We start from the raw sequence: 23086 nt of genomic DNA, 5'->3' as shown, positions 1-23086 counted from the left end.
GCTGGCCGAGCACACAGTTTCGCTGATTAAAGTGCATTCACCCACGGGAAACCATCTCAGACTCCCTGCTGGAGTAAGGCGATCCCTCTCCAGTCACTGCTCGCTGCCTTGAGATTACTTTGAACCCAATCCCACCAAAGCCTCTACTAATTGTACACCAAGCCCGGTCTCTGCTGCATTTCTCCATTTGCTGAAGTTTATTTGCAAAGAAACGGACGGTTTGGCTGCTTCCAGACGAGCCGCATTGCTGTCACAGCACCACGTACACGCTGTGAAATTTCAAGCCTTTTTACTACAAAAAAAAGGCACGATACTTTCCTCCACAACTAATTTCAAGCCCCGTGGGCTCCGCAGCGCACACAGAGCCCTATTCTTCCTGCCGTTAAAGGGAAGCACAAAGCTCAGATAAGAAATTCGTCCTATCTGGCCCGGCTCTGGGCTGACAATAGGAATTCTGTTGGTAGAAGAGCCCACGCGTGTAATACTTGGCAGAAAACTCAACTCCGATTTCGTTACGTAAACCTTTAATTTTTTATTTTGGTAAGAAGAGGAGGAAGAGAGGGCAGGCTCCCGGGGAGATGGTATGAATTTCGTGACCACCCACTTCCTGGAGGACACTCCTCATTTTTTGCATATGTGCATAAGCACAGGCCAGTCGTTTCACACACAAACCATTTCCTTTGCTGCACATCAGCCAATATGGTACATGCCAACTGCGGCAAGAACAACAGATGAAAGGCACAGACACAGCGCTAAGCAACTCGTTCAGCAATGCTCAAACTTGCATGTAAACAAGAGAAATTGGAGTTGGGTTCCCAAGGCCCTCGTCAGAGAGAAAATACAGGGATAGTCTCCCTGGGATTTGTGTGTGCTCTCCACTCCGGGCAGCTGCCATGTAATATGCTGCCATTAGATTTCTCAAACCCCAGTGGAATAAGGGACCAGAGATAAATAGAACATTACAAACATCCGTAACGATTTCAGGAACCTATACAGCCTGGGAGCCTAACTGCAACGTTTGAGTGCAGAGCAGGAAATCGGCAAAGGATCAGGGCTAAGGAAATGTGCTTCTTGCAGCCCTGGGCCAGAAAGCCTCACTTGCCCTTAAGAGAGCTGATGACTGCAAAGCACTTCTCTCCACGAGGTTACCACAAATCATAAAACAAGTTTTTACAGAAGTTTTCCCCCAAAAAGGATGCTAGAGTATTCACAAGCTTCCCCTGCTAAGCAAAACAAACGTGCAAGTGTCTTTTTTTCTGCTGCTGGAAAAGAGTCAGCTCAAGTGGAACGTGATGGCTCTTCAATGGCACCCACATCTCCTGCCGGATCCAGCTCCAGACTCGCCTGTGCAGCTCCAGGTTCCCCCAGAGGAGCTGCCTGCCTTGGTGCAGGGAGGAGGAAGCATTCCTTTTGGACGGGTGAACGTACAGCTGACAAACACTGATGAAAAACGCAGGACTGGGGCTTGTTCTCTACAGCAAGCCAGGAGAAAGACATTACAACAGTACACAACTGAAGACAACACAGGGACAGATTTCCACAGCCTGCTGTCACTCTTTACCTCCTTGAAACTTTTCTAGTCCTTCAGAATTTTGTCTCGTTAAATTCCCCGTCGCTGTTCTGTTTTAGGAATGTCCTTGTTAAAACTGAAACACCCGTAGGCCTTCCCTGGGCACTCTTGCTTCTTATTGGAAAAAATCCTCCCATGATCTCGGCATTCGTTCAATCTAGAGTGACAGATGCTGCTGGAGAAATTATGACAGAACTCAGCCCCCTGCAATTCGAATTTCAACCTCACGAGACATAAAAACGTAGTAAGGAACAGCAAGAACAGAACATAAAAGCTAAGGCTGGTTCCTTCCTGGTTACGTACTTATGGAACGCTTGCTTTAGAACCAAGGTGATGAACATCTCTATTGTGCTTTCCTGGAGGTCCTCAGGTTGGAAGCAGATACCTTCATTAACCAGCACAGCTCTGGAAATAAACTGCCAATTAATTGCTGCTGCACTGACAGCCAGGGAGTTCTGACACGTGAGACAGGCTCCAGACACACACAGCCTTTTTGGACAGCTGATGCAGTTTTACTTTTGACAACTGAATGTTGCATTTGTAAAAAAAAGAAAAAAAAAAAGAAAAAAAAAAAGCAGATTTTTGGCTACTTGTACCAATGTAGATCAAGACTTGATCTCGAACTCCACAACAGTGTCTACTTAAGAAGTGTGTAGGACCAGAGACCCCAGCATCTGAAACAGCACTAGAACCCACAGCTAAATACGGCAGGCAATTAGCATTTACATATTTAAGCCTCGGGACGATCCATCACCGTGTGTCTCACCAACTAGCAGAACGGGCACGTTGCTCTCAGCCCGTCACACTACCTGCATGCCTCTGTCATGCCCGTCTAACTGCACTTTGAGTTTGTGGAGCTCCTCGATCTCCCGGTTGTGGCGCTCCGTTTTGTGCCGCACCAAGGAGCGGTAGAAGTGAATGGTGAAGACGACAAAAATCAGCCCCACGGGGACCATGATGATGGTGGAGACCAGCGCTGCCTGCCAGCCCGCGTGGCCGCTGGGCTTCTGGATGGTGGTGGTTTCGTTTTTCAGGATGGAGTCCACGGGCAGGAATTTTATCCAGCACAGAAGCACCACTTCTGCGAGGAAGAGGAGGATTCCCAGCACCGTGGAGAAGCCCCACGCCAGCTCGATGTAGGGATGCATGCGCTCGTGGGGGGATTCGCTGATGGAGTTCAGGTTGTGGATGTTGCTCACTGCCTCCACGTTGGGCAGAATGCAGGTGCTGATGAGCAGAGCGAAGAGATGGACAGCCACCAGCACCGTGGTGCAGGCACTGAAGGCGATCAGCAGCATCTGGGGGTACTTGTACTGCATCTCCAGCTGCACCTCCACCATGGCAACCTGGGGGGAAAAGGAAGAGAAGGCTGCTTGTCAACAGCTGGTTTTCCTCTTTTCAAGGCCTTCATCCAGGAATGCATCTTTATTCAGAAGACCACGTAAGGTCAAGTGCACACTCGAGAGCTTTTTGGAGCAGCCTAAACGGGGCAGCCTGGTCCCGCTGACGATGCGCTTGCCCCGCCGCAAGGCTCACGCACACATTTCCATGCTGCACTGTTCCAAAATAACAGCTCTCTCCTTGCACCACGAGCCATACGAGCTGCCTCAACCCGAGCACACGACAGAAGGAAACCATTAGACGAGAAGTGTGGCTCGGAGGCAGCTGACAGCCTGCTAGCCCGCCCGCCCGCCACACTTTCTTCTTCCGCTCACCGCTAGCGGTTGCGGCGCAGGAAGCTTCAGCTTCACGAGTGTGAAAAGCAAAAAGCAAGCAGCCCGCCTGGCCGGCCGCCAGCAAGGCTACACCACCTCCCAGGGGAAGCACGTGAGCTACTCTATAGTTTAAGTTACTCCACAGTAAAAATAGCTGCCTTCTATTCTCAGAACACGGCGTTCGTTTTTATTGCGCACATGCCTGGATACGAGTCACTTACATCCCCACATTTCTCCCTTGGGGTCTAATAACTTACTGATACGTTCAACAGAGGTGGACAGCTACAGGCGTGTTAACAGCTGGGCTCTCGTTTCAGGAAAGGCTCACAGCGCACAAGTCTCTGAAGCTGTTTCAAAAGAGCCTCAACTGCACCTTCAGTCGAGTGATGTTTAACAAACAACAAAGGCAGGAGAGCAGCGCCCCTCTGGCACCAGAGCTGCAGTCCTGCTATGGGTCCGTAGCTGGTTTAGCACAGGAATTTGTTAAAATACTTCACCTGTCTATGAAGCAAGCCAGCATGTGTGTTGCTGCGTGGTGTCAGCCCTGACAGGGCTGCAGGAAGCTTTTGCCAAGGGAAGCTATGAGATAGTGGACAAGAATACCCAACACTGCCCTCTGGTAACTCTCCAGCACCACTTAGTGCAGCCTGCAAAACCTCTGGTGACCCCAGGCAGCCTGCTGCTCCAGCACACCAGAGCTCACCATGTGCGTTAGGGGAAGGAGAAGCTGATTGAGGACACCAGCCCCAGCCCAGCACCTCTCAGAGCCGCTACGGGGAGGGAAAGTTGGCACAAGCAGCTGGATTCCAGGGTGGAGGTGGATTCTGCACAACAGACATCACCACTTCATCCACACTTTGTATGAGCAGCCATTTCGGGCTCTGTACAATGATCCACACCATTCACTGCGGCATTACTTGTTAATTAGTGTTAATTTGATGTTATTAATGTTATTTAGGCACTACAATTAAAGTACACTCACACTCTCCCTGTTGGTAGCCCTGAGAAGGATTTAAGAGGGTGGAAGCAGCACCACACTGGCACGACTGCTGTCTTACCTGGGTTTATTCTGAGACCATCAGCAGCCTGAAGGAGGGGATCACGGTCAAGCCTGAACACATCTGTCAGCACCAAGAGATAACACGTGCCTGGGGTAGAAAACAGCTTCTACACATCTGGATTTTACACCTACGCCAGCTGTATGTGGTATTAGAGACACCAAAAATATAGTGACAGCTCTTGGATATTCCCAGCCACTTGTTCTGGTGATGCATGTGGGCATGGTATTTAATTTTTTAGACTCCTGTCTGCAGATCTTGTCAAATAGCGGGGAAAATAACGCACAACTGGCTTCACCATCTACTGCAAGCAAGGTCCGTCCGAATACAACGCACACACTGCCTTGCACGTGTTCCCTTTGCAGTTCCCTGGGTATTTATTGGGACCAGACTTACCTTCTGCTGCACGGCTCTGTACAATTCTCTGGTACAGCGCTGTGCTCGTCAGTCACCCGCGTCAGCCAGGGAAAGCTGCAGGTATTTTGTGCATGATTGGGTGCTGTAATACCCGGAGACACAGCATTCAGCGAGCTGAATGGGAACCGTACCTGCATGTTCAATTTATAGCTTTATATTAAAGCTGAAAGCCCGGCTGATGTCGACATATCAATTCCTAGTTGTTATCCTTCGCGTGAGCAGCACTTTTCAGCTAATTGGATGTTTCCTCCCAGACTAACCTATTCCCTAGGGCTAGCTTCAGCTGTGCAACGCGATGAATTTTTAACACTGACGGATGGCTCAGTAAGAGGTATTTCACAGGAAAACATCAACAATCCAGAGGGCAGCAAGGCAGAAAAACAGATCATTTAACCCGAAGGAGCACGGGGAAGGTGAGCGAGCTTTATCACCTTACCCCACTCAGGCTGTCACGTCATCGTCTGACCGGGATAGGAGAAGGAGGACAAGCTGACATAACCCATTTAAAAATCATTAAGTACGCTGCTTCGCCTGTAAAACTATTAATATGTCGTGTTTGATACAATTACAGCCCCTTTTATGCTAACCTCTTCCCGGCGGCCAAGGTATCGAGGGCTTGACTTTGCGAGGCACCGAGCACCGCGCTGAGCAGCCGCCTGTTTCAGCACAGCCTTAAAATTAAAGCCCGGGGGTGGCCCTGCTGAACTCCAAGCTCGCAGGTTTGCTACAGAAGCATGTGTTAGGAAGGTTTTTAAGTTAGGCAGAGGTTAAATTACAGGCAATTGTGTGGGTTTTTTCCTTCAAGATCACCGCGGCCCAGATTGGCCACAAAGAAGACGCTCATCTTGAGAAATCTGGTCCAGCAGAGATAATATCAGGGGAGAGGATGACAAACGGCTTCACACAACACACGTTACATTCACACAGATGGTTTGGCAGCCTGTAACAACAATCGCTCGGGTCGATCTGTTGGATTTTTTTCCCCCCTCCTTTTCTAAATCCAATACACATCCTGGAGCAATCGGACAAGCATTGAGAGGACCGGCTAGCAGCGACAGCTCTTATTTCCACCAGGAAAACGATTAAGGAGATTTCCTAAGCTCCCTCTGAATCTCCTTCACCCGCAGCCTCCCCGGGACGATGACAGCAGCCACACGGCCCCCTCCAGGCAGACCTGGCGCTGGGAGGCTCCCCCATCCTCCTGGCCTGCCCGTTCCCCTGCCAGAAATACCGCAGCGAGCATTGCCTAACGAGGACGGCTCGCACGATTCTGCAGCCTGTCCAGAAGGAGCTGGATCAAAGCCACCGCCTGTTGATTAAATACCGATCAGCTTGGAATAATTTCCAGCCAATATGGAACTGGCTGGACTCGCACACGCTGACAGGGAAGTAAATAAAGCAATAGCCAAGGCCCCTGTGACATTTGTTTACACAGTTAAGTGCACCCAGGGCTTCAAGGAAACTATTCCACTCTAAATAACTCTGCTGCTTCCATCATAGCCAAAGAGATGCTCTTATTAGAGTCTAAACATCCCCATAGTACATGCCTAGCAAATTACCAGCGGAGAACTAACGAGGCAGGGATAGATACGTCACCTTTCACTGGATGGCCCAATGCAGTCAGCTAGGGAAAGGCTTGCTAACAGAAGAGAATTCCTTCCAGAAAATGCGTTATTTTCTGAAATACACCAGTTTGGGATCTACTTACATTAAAGTGGCTGTCTCTAATTCGCAATCCTTCTACCTACTTGATAATTAGCTTTTAAGCTGCTAAGTGCCCTGCAGACAGCACTCCCGGGCACCAGCTCTGGCATGCCCACCGCGGTGCGAGACTCCTCTAAGAACTGATCCGGGAGCACCAAGTAAACGAGATAACCTTGGCAGGTAGCTAAGTGCCTCATCACCAGGAGTCAAACAGTTAACTGTGTGTGTTTGCTGGGCCCTTGCAGCAGCTCTGTGTTCTCAGACACAGCCCAGCCCTGCGGAGCAGCACTCCAGCCCCTGCGGGGTCCTGGTGACACCGGCATCCAGGCAGAGCCATCTGCTCACACGCGATGCACTGGGGCTCACAGTGCTACAAAACAGCAATTCAGTGCTCACGTTAAAGGGCACGGTCACGAACAACTACGGCACTACTCCAGGAACCTTGAGGCCAGCACATGAAATGCTTTTTAGAGTAAGAAAGCTACAGTGGAAAGAGACCTACGGGAGAAGCCAGCTGTGTCAGGACGGGGAGGCTCCTCCTGCCCTTCAGCACAACATGCCTGGTGACACAGCAGCACAGGCTGCACGGGAAGCTTTGATGAGCATCACATACACATGGTGAGGAGAGAGGGACCACAAAGCAACCGAGCTCCCCTGCCCTGCAGGCTGCTCCCCCTCGTCTCCCTGCTCACGCTCCTCCAGCTTCCCTTTGGGTGAGCAGCTTCGTCATCCGAGAGGGAACTCACCACTGCGATGCTCCGGGGGTGGAAAAGCAGGCGTGGGAGCAGCTTAAAGCAAACAAACAAACAAAGCCAGCTACCTGGAAGGTTCCCAAAGCCGGCCTGCCCCCCTGCAGCTCACACACCGCAGGCTGCGGCATCTTCACGTCCCGCTCTCCCACGCGCTGCCCTCCGCGTGGGCGCGCTCAGCACGCAGACCTGAGCAGCGAGCCCGTTTCCTCAGCAGAAAGCCTCCTGAAACAGGCTGCAGCCCGCACTGCTGCGAAGGAAGAACCCGAGGGGAGGCAAAAAGGCTGCTGGCATCACAGCCCAACGGCGCTCTGCTAATCCCACGGCTCGGTTCCCAACACCAGACCGTCTCTGGGTTGTTTGCATGCTCCCTGACACGGTTTTGACCTATGCAAATAGCTTCCAGATAACACCCGAGTGCCGCACAGAGCAAAGAAAGGGCTGGGGATTATTCCCGATAGACAGTGCTGACAAAAATACACCAGGTTTGGCTCCCTGCAGGCTGCCCAGCCCTCTGACGCCGCGCCGGAGGCTACGGGGCCTCTCACAACACGATCTCTCCGTTCACGCTATGCAAATTCCTCCCTGGCAGGCTGTGACCCAACCTCCACCTTATTTTAGGCACCGTGACCTGAAAAAAGCACATACAGAAAATAAGATAACGCGCGGGACCGCAACGGCCGAGGAGCTCCAGGAGCAGACCAGGTGCAACCTCACGTGAAGGCAGCCGACGGTGCCCGGCCTCGGGGCCAACAGAGAGCCCAGCAGCACCAGGGCAGCGCTCAGGATTGTCAGCAGGATGGGGACCAGGATTTTTAAAGGTCTGCTTTGGGAGTGCGTGGGTGGATCATTAGGCAGCTCATGTCTGCACGCTGCCTCGAGAGAGCCAGCCTCAAACTTTGCAGCAGCCAAACCGAAGCCCACAGGCAGATGCCTCCTCCTGCTCCTCAGAGAGCAGCAGCACGTCCTGCTTCTTGGCAGGGAGAAAGCACTGCTGATTAACGGGGGGGGGGATTTTACAGAACCAGAACCTCCCCCATCCCGAAAGCGTGCCCGCAAAACAGACGTACCATCGCAAATCCAGAGAGCAGCGCAGAGGTTCTGCTGGAGGCTTTCAGCTTGGCTCGGCTCAGGTACAGCTTCCTCCACGACAGGGCCTGCACGGAGTGGTGGTTGGATGTCACCAGCTCCAGGTAGCTGCGGCGCACCCAGTCCCGATAATCCATGCCTTTGGTGCCAGGCTCAGAGCAGCAAGCGGGAGTGGAAGGGTCCACGGGAACGTTTAATTCAGAACTCATCATGGGAGAAGTGCTGAGGAGAAACAACAGGCACGTTCAAAAGGAGGCAGCGGAGAAAGGACAAGCATCAGCCACTGGAAAAGCTGCTTAAACATGGCTATCCTCAGTCAGCAGACAAACCATGGAGCAAACGGTATCGCACTTATAACACACCACCCAGGAAAACAACCATCTGTGTGCTAAAAGTGACCGTGAGAACCAGGCAAGACTGCACAAGCAAGCTTGGGAACTGCTCCAGCAGGGGGTCAGGCAGGTTGCACAGCGCCCAACTTTTTATTTCAAAGCTGGCATCTCAACTCTCCCCTTTAGTTCCTCCTCACTAATTTGTTCTCCATAACACTTTGGAGATAGGTTCCTCGTCTTATCATTTCATTGTAATCTGACAGTTTGGTTTCCCACTGCATCACCCATCACCTCCAAGTCAGTCTTGGAGAACCAAGGTAACTCCAGCTGTCCAGGGACTCACTTTCTGCTTTTCCTTTGGAAATCAGGTTTTCCCGTTAAACCACTGCTCGGTGGTTTAAGACAGGAAATAGGCCCAGGCCTGAATGCTGTGGGTGGTTAACAAATGATTCTCCCAAGCTCCTGCAGTGGAAAGTTCAATTTCCTAAACTATCCGCACTCCGCTTATCATCCACATCTGGCCGACAATACTATTCCCTTTCTTCCCCTGGCAGCTCTTAGCACATGGAGAGGAAAAGACAATTCCAGGAAGAAAAGTGGGCTGCCTTCCAAGTGCTCTGAGTGTCTTCAGATCCCAGAGATTACGCTGCGATAGGGGAAGGGCCAGCAGTGCTGCTCGGGGGGCTAACGCCACCGCTGCTGGCAGGAACAACCCCCTCCTCACCCCACCACGTACCCCTGCTGCTGCCTGGCTCGCTATCTCCGCATCATCTGCGGATACGAAACAGACTTTATGTTTTGAGCAAGGACTTCCCAGCTCTGACAAACATCTGGAATGAGCTAACTCAGTCGTCTGAAGAACGGAAACCCCGATCCTCTGATTAATCCTCACACCCTGGGGTCTGCCGTGACCACGGTGGCAGAGAGCAACACCGAGTCACGGCACGCGAGACCCTGCTGGCTCTAAATACTTACAGCTCCTGGAAGGAGGAGGTGGGTGCCCAGAATCGCACACGGCGTGGCACTGATTAGCCCCAGCACCACACCTCTAGGTCACAAGCACCTTGCTGAGTGCCTGAGGGGAGCCCCCACCCTGCCCGCATCCCCCCTGCTCCACCCAGCTCTCGGCAAACCAGGGCCACATGGAGACAGCTAATGAATCAGTGTTTGCTGCGAGATTTGAGGAAGCAGCACAGATAAGAGGGCACCAACAGCCCACAGCTCCGAATGGCACGACTGGAAAGGAACAAAGCTGTCCCAGGCACCGTAACCAAGATTAGGCTGCTGCAGCACACAGAGCAGTGCAAGACGTAGGATTGCCCGTCCCCCTGGAGAGTTTTATTTCTGTGAACCTTCAGATTTCAGCTCCTCAGACACTGTAAGGATGGCAGCAAGAGCACGAGACTGCTCTTTTCAACAAGGTCTGAATTACAGCCCTGCAGTAGTCCTGGATGGCTCTTGAAAAGCTCAGGAGCAAAGAGCTTTCAAATGATAGCAAAGAAAAAAAGCAAAGGAACTCGCAGAACACACAAACAGAGAGAAAACCTCCCTGCCTGGCCCCTTTCCAGAAAGGACAAGAATCACCTACTTATGGCAGAAAACCCCCTCTCCCCCGGCCCCCTGGGACGAGCAGAAACATCCTGCGAGCAGCAAAAGTATGAAGCCGTTTCCTGTGATGACATCCTGTGTGAATTCTGCAACGTATAGCGTGGGGAGAGGTTGTTGGCTTTGCCTCTAGCTGGGACGCAGACGGCCTCTACCCTGATGCTGATTTTCCACAAAATGCACAGGAATTTGGTACGCTGGAAACTCCAACCCGGGACAAATTCCATTAAAAAGAAAAAAAATAAAAAATCCAGAGGTTACAGAGGGAGAGCGCGAGCACCCAATCGCATCCGCGCCTTCCCTTAGAAAAACAAACTGGAAATACCAACGAGGCTGAATTTTGACTCCGGAGCGGCTCGAGAGCTGCTCCCAAATAAACAACCAACTGGGGAACAAAACCCCTCAGCGCCAGCACAGCCCACGGGGGCAGCGCCGGGGCTGCACTCACCTTGCTGCCTGCGGGCATGGAGGGGCCGGGAGGCGAGACCCGAGGAGAGCAGCTCCAGGCACAGCTCCGGGCACAGCTCCAGCACCTCCACACAGCTCCAGCACCTCCGTGGGGTTTTGTTCTGGGTGCACTGCCCAGCCTGTTGGCTGCACGGGGGGAGAGCTGTCAGGAAATGAGCTCCTGCCTCGGTTAGCTGCATGGGGGGAGAGTTATTGGGGATATATCACACTTCTGCCTCGGTCAGCTCGACGGGGGGAGAGTTATCGGGGATATAGCATGCTCCTGCCTCAGTTAACTGGACAGGGGGAGGATTATCGGGGAAATATCGCACTCCTGCCTCAGTTAGCTAGACGGGGGGAGGGTTATCGCGGATATACCATGCTCCTGCCCCAGTTAACCGGACAGGGGGAGAGTTACGGGGGAAATATCGTGCTGCTGCCTCGGTTACCGGCACGGGAGGCGAGTTTTTGGGGCAATATCGCGCTCCTGCCTGGGTCAGCGGCAGCAGGGGGCGAGCTATCGGCCTCCCGCCCCAGTTACCCGCCCGGGGGGGCAGTTACCGGGCCAGCACCGTGCCCCTGCCTCAGCGGGGGCAGCGCTATCACGGTAACACCTCGCGCCCGCGGCACCCCCACCCCCAAGCCGGCACCGCCCGGGGCTGCGGAGCCCCCCCGGGACCCAGCACCCCCCCGGCACCCCCCCGGTACCCCCCGGTCAGAATTGGGGCCTCCCAGCCCCGCCCCCCCCCCCCCAGCTCACCGCGGAGCCCCGGGAGCGGAGCCGCCGCCGCCGCCGCCGCGCTGCCAAGGCAACGCCGGCCTCTGCCACGTGACCCGCAGGAAACGGGGAGGGGGGCGGGAGCGGCGCCCCGCCCCGCGGCACGTGACCCGCGCCTGATTGGACGAGGAGGTGGGGTGGGGGGCGGGGCCGGAGGGAGGCCACGCCTAACTCGCGGGGGGTCACGCCCATCACGCTGGGACCACGCCCACTTTGATGCAACCACGCCCCCTCTGGTGGAAGCCCCGCCCCCGGTCCCTCTCCGGCCCCGCGCTGCCCGCAGCGGCCCCGCCGGGAGCAGCCCCGGGCCCTGCGGGTCCCTGCCCGGGCCGTCCCCCCCCCCCGGGCTCCCCGGTGCTGCCTGCAGAGGCTGGGGAAAAAGGTAAAGTGAAACAGTTCCTAAAAGCTTACTGGAGAGGGAAGCACTCGGCTCCTGAGCGTGCCTCTTGCCTTTCCCACCAGGAGCATCTCTGCTCGGTTGCAGCACCAGCGCTGCGGTCTCTCAGGGGTTGGTGCTCGTACGAAGGCACACAGAAATGGAACAGCAGCAAATCCAGCCCCTGGAGACGCCTCTCCTTGCTCTGACGGAGAGGGACTCCTCTAGAAAAGAATCCAGAGCTCAAGCAGGTCACGCTCCTGGGCTGTTTAAAACCCTCGCGTTATTGCTGCTTTTTTGGTGCTATATTTGGAATAGGAAGCAATTGTAAAATTGTTCCTCTTTTTACTACATTTCCTTGTTTCTGCTCCACGGACAGCGCTCTCCCCGTTCTGAGGTCACGCAGCATTCACATGTTGGCTTAACGAAGCAGCATCCTTCGAGCCGCTCAGTCGGCTGTGTTTGTGTATTCTGGAAGACACGACACCAACAACCACGACGTGGCACGGCAGTTTCAGAATTCACAGCGACACGCACCACGTACAGATCCTGCTGCTAAATTCAGCCACGGCAGCAGAGAAGACCGTAAGGCAGCTACCACCTTCAGCAACACATTCTTTGCTTTTTAGGGATTTCACACACAAACTAAGCGCTCCTCGTAAACGTAGTGGATGAATAATTCAGCACGGGTACCGTGACATCCTGAGGAGCCGGGGTAAGGCCATACAACCTGAATTCATTTCGTTTACCAAGGCCAGCTCAAGTCCATCTTCTTCCCAGCTGAGAGAAGCGTGTCCTCGTGCAGCACATCTGCTCCTTTTCATGCAAAACAGCCCTTATTTGTTCAGCTCAAAAGCCTGACAAGCTCAGAGGCAGAACAGTCTTTGTTTATTTGCGAGACTCTCACTTCCTCTCCGTCCACAAAAGCCAAGAAACATCACAATGTTTTTACGGCTCGTCCTACGACACAGATGTATCAACAGGGCTCACCTACCCGAAGGGGGATTCAAGTAAAACAGTTCTTATAACTCATTTCTCTCCACAGAGCAACTGACAACTGCAGAACATCCATTCTGTACCTTAAGCACCAGGGAATTAAATATTCACAGCTTACTCTGAAGCACGCGCCTCTACAGAGATTTCATACACAACATTTCCATGCAGATCTCCAACCAGGGTGCTGGTGGGGAAATACATCTTGAATCTCAGAAGTTATGCAGCTCTGAAGTCCCCGGGGAGGTACGAGGGACCCAAACACAAACGTCACTTGCAATTGATCACATCTGCTTCCCCACTGCCAGTAACACCACCAAGAAGCCAATTCATAAAGCCAGCTCAGACAAAACGTCTGAGTTCTGGCAGCACTGTTCAAAAGACTAAATCCAGCAAGAGATTCTCCCTTTTCATTGTTTTTGCTTTAAATTATTTGGCATTAACTAGAGCTTGAAAAGTAGCACCGCATTCTGGGTGCCGAGGTCCTGGGATGAGCACATCTGAAAGATGGCAGACCCTTCTAGCTCAAGATACACCAAAAAGACAACAACCTAAATTACAAATAAAACCACCACTGCATAACGCTTTTCATTTAGGCATCAACAAGTAAATATGTATGTGAATTTTGTGATTCTTATCAGGGAAACCAAAGCTCAAAGCAGAGGGCTCAAGCAGAGGGAAAGCCAGGCGTCACTACATGAAGTTTAGCACAAGCACAGCGATTCCATTCCAAGCCTTTCTGCCACAGGATTTGGAAGCTTTACACACAATCTTTTGGAAAACTTTGATTTGTTCCAAGCAAAAAGCATACGAAATGTGGCTAATCTCTTGCTGTATTTTCACATGTGTCACGTAACTAGGTCTTTCTGTCCCTTCCTGCAACACTGCAAGCACCTCTTCATTTTACTGAAATCCTCTTCAAATAAAAGAAGACAGAACAATCTGACACATCCCTTTTATTAATTTAAAAAACACGGAAGAAAAGTAATAGGGAAATTTTAGCAATAAAAAAGGGATCCTGCTTAAAAATCTATACAACTTGTCTAGCAACATAAACTGATTTCTTTGGGTTAGAGATGACCCCATACAAACCCCCAAATTCAGAACACTCACAGTGCAAGACAGTCTGGCTACAGACCACTTTTCTATTTCAGGTTAAACTCTGCCCTTAGATTCAGGTATCCGATTGCTACCAGCTTTGACAAGAGTAGATTATGTAGCCCTCACAGTAATATTTTCCTTAAATAGTAATGGAGTTGTTTTAGCTTTCAGAAAAACACTCTGGGCCATGTCAGAACGAACTCCAGGGTCACAGAGACTTACAGCTGACTCTTTAGAGCAAACAGAGCAGACTGCACAGCAGTTATACAAGCAATTAAGGAAAAAATCTCTTATTTGGCATTTCTCTATCAATATCTCTTGGGCCTGCGACGTGAAGGTCATTCACCGTTAAGCAGATAGAACGTATGCCAATGGGTTCCGCTTGGCCGCGATGAAAGGCTTCATGCTCCTGGATGTAAAGCAATGAACAGTGTTTCCAGCTCTCCCTGAGAGGCCTCATCCTCTTCCCATCACAAAACTTGGCTCTTCGGCATCATCTTCCTTCTCTTCCTCCTCCTTGCTATCCTCTTCATCATCCTCGCTGCTGACTCGCTCTTGAGATTGATCAGATTCTAAAGACAGAAACCGTATGAATCAATAACATATTCCCGTGTGTCTTCCTTGTTAAATATTTCACAATAAAATAGTCTCAGGTGCTCAGCAAACAGCTATTAGATCACACTAATTAGTATGAATGGGTAACATGTCCCGTGTGCCTTCCACATTACAGATCTCACAACAAAGTAGTCCCAGACACTAAGGAAACGTGTTAGGCTTTAGTAATTCTGCTGAGTGATGTAGAGCCCTAAATATCAAATTTTCCCTCAGAGAAACATTCCCTCGCCTGCACCACTCAGGCTGCATTACCACTGTGCCAAGACATCATTAAACAACTCCACCTCCTATTGAACGTTATTTCAATCAGAGGTAGTCAACTGCAGAAGCGATAGGTTATCTCCTTCCCAATCTCACCTCTGCATGTCGGCATGAACTTTCAAGTATCACAGAGTACACTCAAAGAATGCAAACACCGGGAAGCCGCCTGCCAGGCTCTGCATATTTCAATGCCTGTCCAAATTTACAGAAACTCCATAGGGTGCCAAGACCTTTTTACGGGCTGCTCAGTTTATTAACAAACACAGGAACCCTTTAAGGTAGGTGCCAGATTAACTAGGATCATAGAAAACTCACGATGCCTGCTAAATGGCCAGAAGAGGAAACAGCTACTAGAAATTAAATAATGGGTATGGAAATGGCATGAAGTGAGACCTAGATCTAGCAGCCTTCCTTCTGCTCCATGTAGCTCTTGCACTGTATCTCAGACCAAGTCACACTCAGCTCAGGCTCTGACCAGTTACACTTCGCATTTAGGATTAGCTGTCTGATGCCACCACGTGGTGAAGTTAGATATTGGCATTTTAGATTAAGTGACTATCAAATTCACTGCCAACCTTTATTCTAAAGATTTTTACTCAGTAAAGATGAAAGATGGCAACTCACAAGTTCTATCTATTCATTCATAAAAAAAAAAAAAGAAAAGAAAAGAAAAAAGAAACGCTTGCCTAACCAGGCCCAACAAAAACAGTTCCATTACTTTGTAAAGAACTCTCAGACCTCAACCCAAGGCAAACCAAACTAGAAAAAGACAAGTCTGTTCTCAGTAGCCTAAAGATAGCTGTAAGTGCTTCCTAGCTCCACCAATTTATGTATTTAATATTTTTTAAATAAAGAAACAAAAACTGCAAAAAGCTAAGGACTGTTCTAAAGACAGGAGTTTGAATCCTGGCTTCCAGATGACTTGTTTGTGCCGAACAAAAACATTCCAGCCCAACAACTTGCACACTGCAGTCCCAGAACACAGTGCCAGTCCCTGCCCAGCTCTCCTCTCTCTCAGCCATGCTCTGAAGATGGACAATTCTGTTCTGCTAAGCCTCACACTTAAATTCTCCTCACAGTCACAGTTCATGACCAAGTAGCTTTTAAAAACAAAACAAAAAGCTCTCTGCTACACTCACTTGCTGTCACGAGTATAATTTACCTGCTGATTAATTTACCCTCCCATGTTTACATGGAAGGCTGGCAATGGTTCAGCTGAAATAGATCCAACTTTGAAAAGCAAAGCAGAAAGAAGACGGAACTGTCAGACAAGTTAATGTTCGAGCAGAATTTATTGGGAGCTGTGTTAACTCCAAAACTTACTGCAGAGGCAGAGTGCTAATCCATAAAGCACAACTATTTGAAAAAGTGAGATATAATATACTCACTGAAAGGAAGCAATGAATGAGTGTTCAAAAATTTGAACAAACATTTATACTGGCAGCGCTGAATGCTCACTTCCAAGACTACAGGAGAACAGCAGCAGTCTGATTTTTCATGTTTATTTCTATGTGAAATGAAATAGTTGTGTACAACAGATGACACCACGGTGTCTCAGTTTCTTGCAAACAAAATCATAACTTAGTTTCTTGCCGTTGAAGTTGTGCATTTTCCTTCATTTTCCCATATGCATTTAAAAATATTTCAGAAGAACAGCCCTTAACAATACCGCCTTTTTTTAGTGCATGTTCTAAATTCGCAGCTTGTCAGAATAGCTGGGGTAAAACACCCACTATCAATGAAATCAGACTCCAGCATTCGTTGTCCAAAATATTCCCTAATAAGGGGAAAATATTCATAAATAGAGATGTCATTTGTAATATTAAATCTCAACCTAGAGGGTTTTCAAAGAGTACTTTTGAAATATTAACAAAAATATCAAGCTTGAGATTCAGTCTTCCCACCCACCTTTCAAGAATACTTCGGACAGGGGGTGGAAAAAACCCTTCAATTAGGGAACAGAACTGAGTCTTGAGAAAAGAAAACCAACTCCTACTGACCTTTTTCCTGTTTCTTTTGTTCAAGTTTATTCTTCTTAGCTTGCAGTTTCTTCTCTTTCAACTTCTGGCTGAAAAGCAATGAAAAAAAGACTCATGAAAATTTAATATTGTAAAGCTTCTGCACATTGTAATCATATACTGATTAAGGACTTATTACAGACATCTTGGAAAAAGACTTCAGAGGAGAAGTTCAATTCAACTTTGGCCTCAACTAAAAATTCAGTCAGAGCGAAGTTAGATCAACAGAAATATTTCTGTTGGTTTTAGTTCTGTGGAAATTTTTTTTTCAAGTCTATTCCCTGATACCACTACAGCCAAAACTATATGATACACGAGAACATCCAAGAACACAAGAAAGAAGAAAGAAACGAAGATGCCCCCACATTTTAGCTACCTAACCTAATAAAAACACAGAAAATAGTATCAAAACCCCAGTCTACTATAATTCAACAATGAAAAAAAAGACAGTAATACATGCTTTAACTGAAACAAACAAACAAACATATTCTTTGATCTTCATCTTTGGCCATCCTTAATCATTACACTGGGCCCTAGAAGTAACATGGGGGTTAAGAGGGGATTTCAGTTCTGTTTGCTTAGCCAAGGTAACCAGGCAGTCTAATGGAAGACACTGGGCAGAGCAATTTGGGATTCATGTTCCTCTCACAACGCAGTAAGTGGGTTCTCTAGAAAGAGCCAGGTACCGTACCTGTGAACTCGGGATAGAAGAGAAAGGGTGGTGAGATAAAGTTAGAGGGCTCTTAAAGGGCATAGTTGCTTGATACCTACACCATTAGACTACTCTGCAGAAGAAGGGAGAAAGGAGGCGTTTAAGTGTTAGGGCAGCATTTGCTGTTTGAACAGTTGTTCTCCTTCTCAGCCAGGGAAAAGGCAGCAGGCCAGATCTGACTTGCTGGCCATCTGTTGGACCACACCACGGCTAAAGGAAAATGGCACCAACGTTGGTGTTGTGAATATTTCTGTTAATATGCCAGTGAGTCTCTTTGCACAGGCCTTTCAGCAGCAACTCTCAGCTACACAATTCAAAATGCAAAATGCTCAAAGAGACAAAAGAGAAGCTGCTCAGGGTCAGAGGCAAGCCGTGATATCCTGCAATTTCTGAAAGGTGTGATGGCACAGACTGTGGAATTTAAATTTTTACATCACCACATTAACAATTCTCAGACCATTTACTGAGAGCACCAATCTTGTAACTGTTTTACTTTGTCTAAAACTTAAGAAAAGGAAGGATTCCATATTTCTTATTTTTCCCCCTCTAACTTAGTAGACTTAACCTGCCAGATTTACCTCTGAGGTAGGTAGAAGCAGCTACTGATTTTAACAACACTGCACTCGAAAACAGCCATTCCCATATTCACTGACTGAACTGGGCTAGTCACACGGTGTACAGAGGACAGCATCATGCCCCATCACGCTCTGCTACTCCAAACCCACATACACACCCATTAAGCAGCACCCATTTTTGCACTTAGGCTGCTCGATGTCAGCTGTTACAGACATGTATTTAAGCCAGACATACATACAGACCTTTTCTGACATCGTTAAAACAAATACGCAGTACGGCGTGTTGCAGTCAACACAAGTGTCAGCAAAAGCTGCTCAGCCAGTCAAAATTATCCTGCTAGCTGTGGCACTGAAAATAAACCATGCCAGCAAAGCCTGTCAAGTTTACAACTACCTTTAGAAACCAAACAATGACATCTACAAAATTAATTTCCACAGCCAGAGTTTTTGTCTGACAGATGTAGAAATAGAGTGAGAGGATTTATCCGAAGTACGTAGCTACAGATGAGGTACAGGGCAGGAGGTTTTCCATGTCAAGCCTCCTGGGAACAATCTGCCCTTACCGCTTCCTTCTGCGTTTTGCTGTTTGTTCTTCTGCAATCATCTTATTCCTCTCCAGTTTCTTCTGGAATTCCTCATCTAGTCTTTGCTGTAATTGATCACATGTTATACTTCGGTCACAACCTAAATTAAAATACTTCTTTTCAAAATCATGTCCTTTTAGGGAGAAGTCTTTTCGCAAAATACAGAAGGGAGCTTTGCCAGCTTTTATCTGGCTTTCTCTTTATACGAAAGCCGTAATCCCAGGACTTCTGTACAGACAGCATTTTTAACCTGCAGCCTGAGCCAACCAATGAAGGCTTCAGAGGGAGGAATCCTCACCAAAACAGATAAGCAACACTGGGCTTTTGCCCTAAAGAACATGCCAAAAAAAACAAGAGGATAATTTGAGACAAACATTAACATGTGAATCAAAGGACTCATCTTGGCCAGAGTATAATCTCTTTGGAGGAATCGATCCTCTACCTGACCAAGACTTAAAAGAAAGCCTGATTCTGTGCACATGTACTTGCTTTGATGCTGTCTGTGCAAGACAGTGAAATTAGGGATTTGCTTTCATTTTTAGAAACATTTCTAACAGTTTTTAAAACATTTACAATCCAACATGAGGACACAAACATTCATATGCTGTTTTACTGTGTGCTAGGACCCCCACTGAATAGAGGGAAGATGGAGCAAGTCTGACACAAAACACCACATGTTTCAGTGCTGACAAAAACACCACATATCACGTATTCCTGCACTGTTTTGCACTGATGGTGGTTTAGAATTTAATTGTTTGCACATGATTTTACAAGAAAAAAAAAAACGCAGCGAACACCAAATAGTCATGGGAAAAACATAAAGAGCGTCCTACTGACCTTCTCAGCCATGGCATCCATGAAATCTTGCCTCTGGTACTCTCGGCGACGAAGATGCCGGTACACATGAAACTCCCCGCTGCCAGCTCCAGCACTGGAACCTACGATAAAAACGGGTCAATCTGCTAGAAGATAAAATATACCAGAAATATACCAGATGTTCACATACGGCTATGGCTAGATGCCGAGGGGCAGAACATATAAAAGGGCACTGTAAGATGAAAATCTACCCACACAGTGTGTCTCTATTTTATATAAGATCCAATCACTCACAATCAAAAGCCAAACTGAGCTGCAAAACCATACACTCATGATTCACTGCAGTTTCTGTTGATCAAGGCAAATAGCAAAACATCTTATCTTCCCCACAGAGAATCCAGTCTTAGCTAGACACCAAGGCAGTAAAAGAACTAGAGATCAAACGTGCACACCGTGGTCTTCTAGACAGAGGTGAACTGAAACATCCTACTAACGCTGCTTCTGCTTTTCAGCATCTCATACCAAAAACATGAAGGTCAACAGAAAGGTGATAAACCCCATCATGTTACAGTTTCCCATACAAGACAGATACCACTGACAAATTTTATCCATTTCTTCATGAACAAAATCCCTGTAGCTCTCTCTTCTTGGCATTAATCTGCATGTTAAAAGCCTCACAGGAGCTTTCAACATTGCACTCCCATCTATCTCTCTGTCTCCCGAGCTATTTCTCAATGCAAAGCACACAAAAACATGCTCAAAAGAAGTCACCTAGTAACTCAAACGTGGCAGCTGGGGCTGCAATAGGGGCGCTCCTGATACCAACAGAATCCCAGCATGTCGAGTGCTCCCAGAAAAACAAAACAGTCCAACTGAAGCACACAGAAAAGCTATTTGGAAAAGCCATGAGAGAATTACAGTAAGTACAACAGTTTATTCTAAGGTGTATAAAACCTTTAGTCCTAGATCAATTATTCTGAAACAAGAACAAGTCAGACTCTGGAAAGGATCAATAATAAGGACAAAAGTTCCAAAGAAATAGATAACTTCCATATGCAGATAGAGTTTACACCACAAATACCAAATCTAATCCCTCCAGATAAAAGCAAAATGTACACAGAATACTTATGTTGGGTTCCTTGCACAGCTGTCCACTGACCACACACAATCACATCCACTGCACACGTCTGTTTCTCGCTGCCTGAGATTCAGACTCAAAGCAATCAAACGAGGGACTTCATACTTAGAAGTTTTCAGAGCACTCTCACATCTGTGGGAAAGGCAGACTTACGTATGCTTTGTCATCAATACAGCAACAGATTATTTCTTCACACACAGCCCGTGTGCTGGAGTGCCACAGGTGTTGTTCACTTCGTGTTCTGACAACCAGCAGTAAAGCAAAACCCACAAACCAAACTTGAAAAAGCAACTCGAAAAGCACATTTTATACCTCTTTTCTCTCGCAAAACGAGCAACAACAATCACCTCTGGGCTTTTCAGTTAAACAGTTCCTAAGCTTAACGTGGACGATCCTACAGCTATCTGAAGAATAGCATCTTTACCCATCACATCTCTAACAAACTCCGGGGGAGGTCGCGGCGCCCATTCGTTCAGTTTCTCAGGAATCGGCACGGTCTTCTCCTGCAAGAACAAACCAAGCAGTCATCAGTATCCTCTAGGAGCAAAGTCTGCAATTTTAGGACACCGTTGAAGGGTGGTACATGCACAACAGCCTCTTCCACCAGCTGACAGAGCCCAGAAGGAGCACGTTTGTGGAAATCTTTATGCACAGGGAGGAGGCAGAAAATGGGAATCGTAAGGTACCCTCTGTTTCCCTCAAATTCAGGCCTGCGGGTCAACAAACCTGCAAAATGGGAGGATTTAGGAATGTCTGCGCTTCTTTTTAGCACGGAAAGTAGAGGAAAAAAAAGGCAGCACCTCCAGGCTGGTGGGAACTGAATACAGCACCAGGAGCCTGGGGAGAGCTGACAGGCGCTCCTGCACCTTCCCTGCCACATCTACAGGGGACGGAGAAGCCAGGGGGCAAGGTCAGTGGGAGAACCACCTCCGTGCTGCCTCCTCAGCCAGCCCCCAGGCAGGGAGGGCGAGACCCCGTCCCCAACACCTCACCTCAGCACCGGGACCCCCCGTTACGGGCAGCGGGGGTGCCCACAAAAAAAACGGCGGTGAGCGAGCCCCCTTCACCCCTCCCGGACAAACAAGGGGGTCCCCTCACCGGGTTCCTCATCAGCCTCTCGAGGCGGAGGCGCTGCTCCTCGGCGGCGCTGCGCGGGATGACGAGCGGCTGCGGCTCCTTGCGGGGCCTGGGCGGCCGTGGGGCCGAGGGCGCCGCCATTTTGCCGTCCCGCCGCGCCCCGCCCGCCTCCGGCCGTCACCGAGCGCGACCGCGCCGGGGCTGCGGCGCCGCCATGGCGGGCGCGGCCGGGAAGATGGCGGCGGGGCTCAGCCCTGCCCCCGTCCCTTCAGCCGTGTCTGTGGTCCTCAGCCCCCTCTCCGTGGGGCTTTGGAAAAGGCGAGGGAAGGGCTACGGCTTGCCCGAGCCGCTCCTCAGCCGTTCAGCAGCCCGTTGTTAGCTGCTGGGGAGGAAAAACGTGTTACATGAGGGGACCCCCCCCCCTCACACACAAACACCTCAGGGGCTCCCGGGCACGGGGAGGGCTGTGAGGAGGAGGCAGGCAGCGGCTCCCAGCCCAGGTGCAGCCTTTTTGGGGCTTTCCTGAGCCACTGCTGTGTTTCCCAGTGCCCACCTCTAAGCTAGCTTCCCCCAAAGCGGTGTTTACAGGGGCTTGTATCCCCTCTGCTGCCCCCAGCACTTTCCAGGCTGCAGCTGTGCCGAGTTGAGGCTGACGCTACAAAGCTGACCCCACAAAGCTGACCCCATGGGACGTGTTAGCATCCCCCAAATCTGTCGTGCCAAGCTCTGAGCTCAGCCCCCAACAGCAGAGCCCGGAGCAGGGAATTCGGAGTATTTCACACAGGCACCCTGGCCCCAGCCAAATCCCAGCCCCGTGACAGTGTAAGCGATACAGGACTTCCTGGTGCCTCCCTGGAGGGCTGCCGGCACCATCTGCTCGTGTCACTTTGGTAATTAACAGGCCTCGCCCGCTGGCAGCCATGAGCAGCAGCGTGATTCCCCATGGCACGGACCCACGGGGTGGTGGGGAGGGCAGGTATCGGGGAGGGATGCTGCGCTGTCTGCGTTTATATTAACATCTGGGCTTTGTAGGATTAATGCCTCGTCCAGATGAGGGCTCGTACACCCAGAGCCACGCTTGCCCGATGGGGCTGGAGGAAGAGGAGCCAGAGCTGGCTGTGATACAAGCTTCCTCTGCAAGCCAAATTGCTTGTCGAGCTGCTATGGCCATACAGAAATGGCATGGCATGTGCTCGGGCTGTGCGTGCGTCAGAGAATTAGCTAGTAAAGGTCAGCTGCAGTGGAACAGGAGCAGAAGGCTTTGTGTAGTTTATGGAGATAAGCCGGAGCAGCGAGGCTGGGCTCTGCGCTTCAGACAGCTTCGTGCTGTGCATGTGGAGAGGGCGACAGAAAAAG

At 49.7% G+C, this 23086-nt stretch overlaps 2 protein-coding genes across 10 annotated transcripts; both read right to left on the bottom strand.

Moving 5' to 3' along the window:
* Nucleotides 1-427: 427 nt before the first annotated feature.
* On the bottom strand, nt 428-12329 carry ORAI2 (ORAI calcium release-activated calcium modulator 2). Of its 7 annotated transcripts, none has more exons than XR_014619036.1 (6): nt 11915-12329; nt 10688-10833; nt 8284-8524; nt 2380-2916; nt 1562-1975; nt 428-1472 (listed from the first exon to the last, which is right to left on the bottom strand). XR_014619036.1 is itself a non-coding variant. In XM_084299600.1 (5 exons), the coding sequence occupies exons 3-5, from the start codon at nt 8512-8514 to the stop codon at nt 1961-1963; spliced, it is 783 nt and encodes a 260-aa protein (XP_084155726.1). In that variant the 5' UTR covers nt 8515-8524; nt 10688-10880; nt 11915-12329; the 3' UTR covers nt 428-1960. The 7 variants fall into 7 exon arrangements, 4 of the variants coding, with proteins under 4 accessions (XP_084155726.1, XP_084155725.1, XP_084155727.1 ...); XR_014619037.1 differs by having other exon boundaries at nt 428-1742; nt 1874-1975; XR_014619035.1 differs by having other exon boundaries at nt 428-1745; nt 1874-2916.
* A 1445-nt stretch (nt 12330-13774) lies between these two features.
* On the bottom strand, nt 13775-22267 carry PRKRIP1 (PRKR interacting protein 1). 3 transcript variants are annotated; one of them, XM_084299427.1, is made up of 6 exons: nt 21752-22267; nt 21078-21156; nt 19537-19637; nt 18679-18764; nt 16811-16878; nt 13775-14506 (listed from the first exon to the last, which is right to left on the bottom strand). In XM_084299427.1, the coding sequence occupies exons 1-6, from the start codon at nt 21869-21871 to the stop codon at nt 14391-14393; spliced, it is 570 nt and encodes a 189-aa protein (XP_084155553.1). In that variant the 5' UTR covers nt 21872-22267; the 3' UTR covers nt 13775-14390. The 3 variants fall into 3 exon arrangements, with proteins under 3 accessions (XP_084155553.1, XP_084155555.1, XP_084155554.1); XM_084299429.1 differs by lacking the exons at nt 21078-21156; nt 21752-22267 and adding exons at nt 20287-20405; nt 20807-21069; XM_084299428.1 differs by lacking the exons at nt 21078-21156; nt 21752-22267 and adding an exon at nt 20287-21069.
* Nucleotides 22268-23086: the final 819 nt, after the last annotated feature.

This window comes from Netta rufina (assembly GCF_964035555.1).
Source record: "Netta rufina genome assembly, chromosome: 21".
In the NCBI taxonomy this organism is placed as follows: domain Eukaryota; kingdom Metazoa; phylum Chordata; class Aves; order Anseriformes; family Anatidae; genus Netta; species Netta rufina.
Note: the sequence above shows the minus strand (reverse complement) of the source record. Positions and strands in the feature narration are given on the sequence as shown.

Excerpts from the sequence above, each read along its gene's own strand:
- ORAI2 (XM_084299599.1), bottom strand. Across the intron at positions 8,525-10,687 it reads CCATGCCCGCAGGCAGCAAG|CACTTCTCCCATGATGAGTT; the intron begins GTGAGTGCAGCC and ends GTTTCTCCTCAG. Across the intron at positions 2,917-8,283 it reads TGCTCTCTGGATTTGCGATG|GTTGCCATGGTGGAGGTGCA; the intron begins GTACGTCTGTTT and ends TTTTCCCCCCAG.
- PRKRIP1 (XM_084299427.1), bottom strand. The coding sequence starts at position 21,871 with ATGGCGGCGCCCTCGGCCCCACGGCCGCCCAGGCCCCGCAAGGAGCCG. Across the intron at positions 21,157-21,751 it reads AGAGGCTGATGAGGAACCCG|GAGAAGACCGTGCCGATTCC; the intron begins GTGAGGGGACCC and ends TTGTTCTTGCAG. Across the intron at positions 14,507-16,810 it reads ACAAAAGAAACAGGAAAAAG|AATCTGATCAATCTCAAGAG; the intron begins GTCAGTAGGAGT and ends TTCTGTCTTTAG.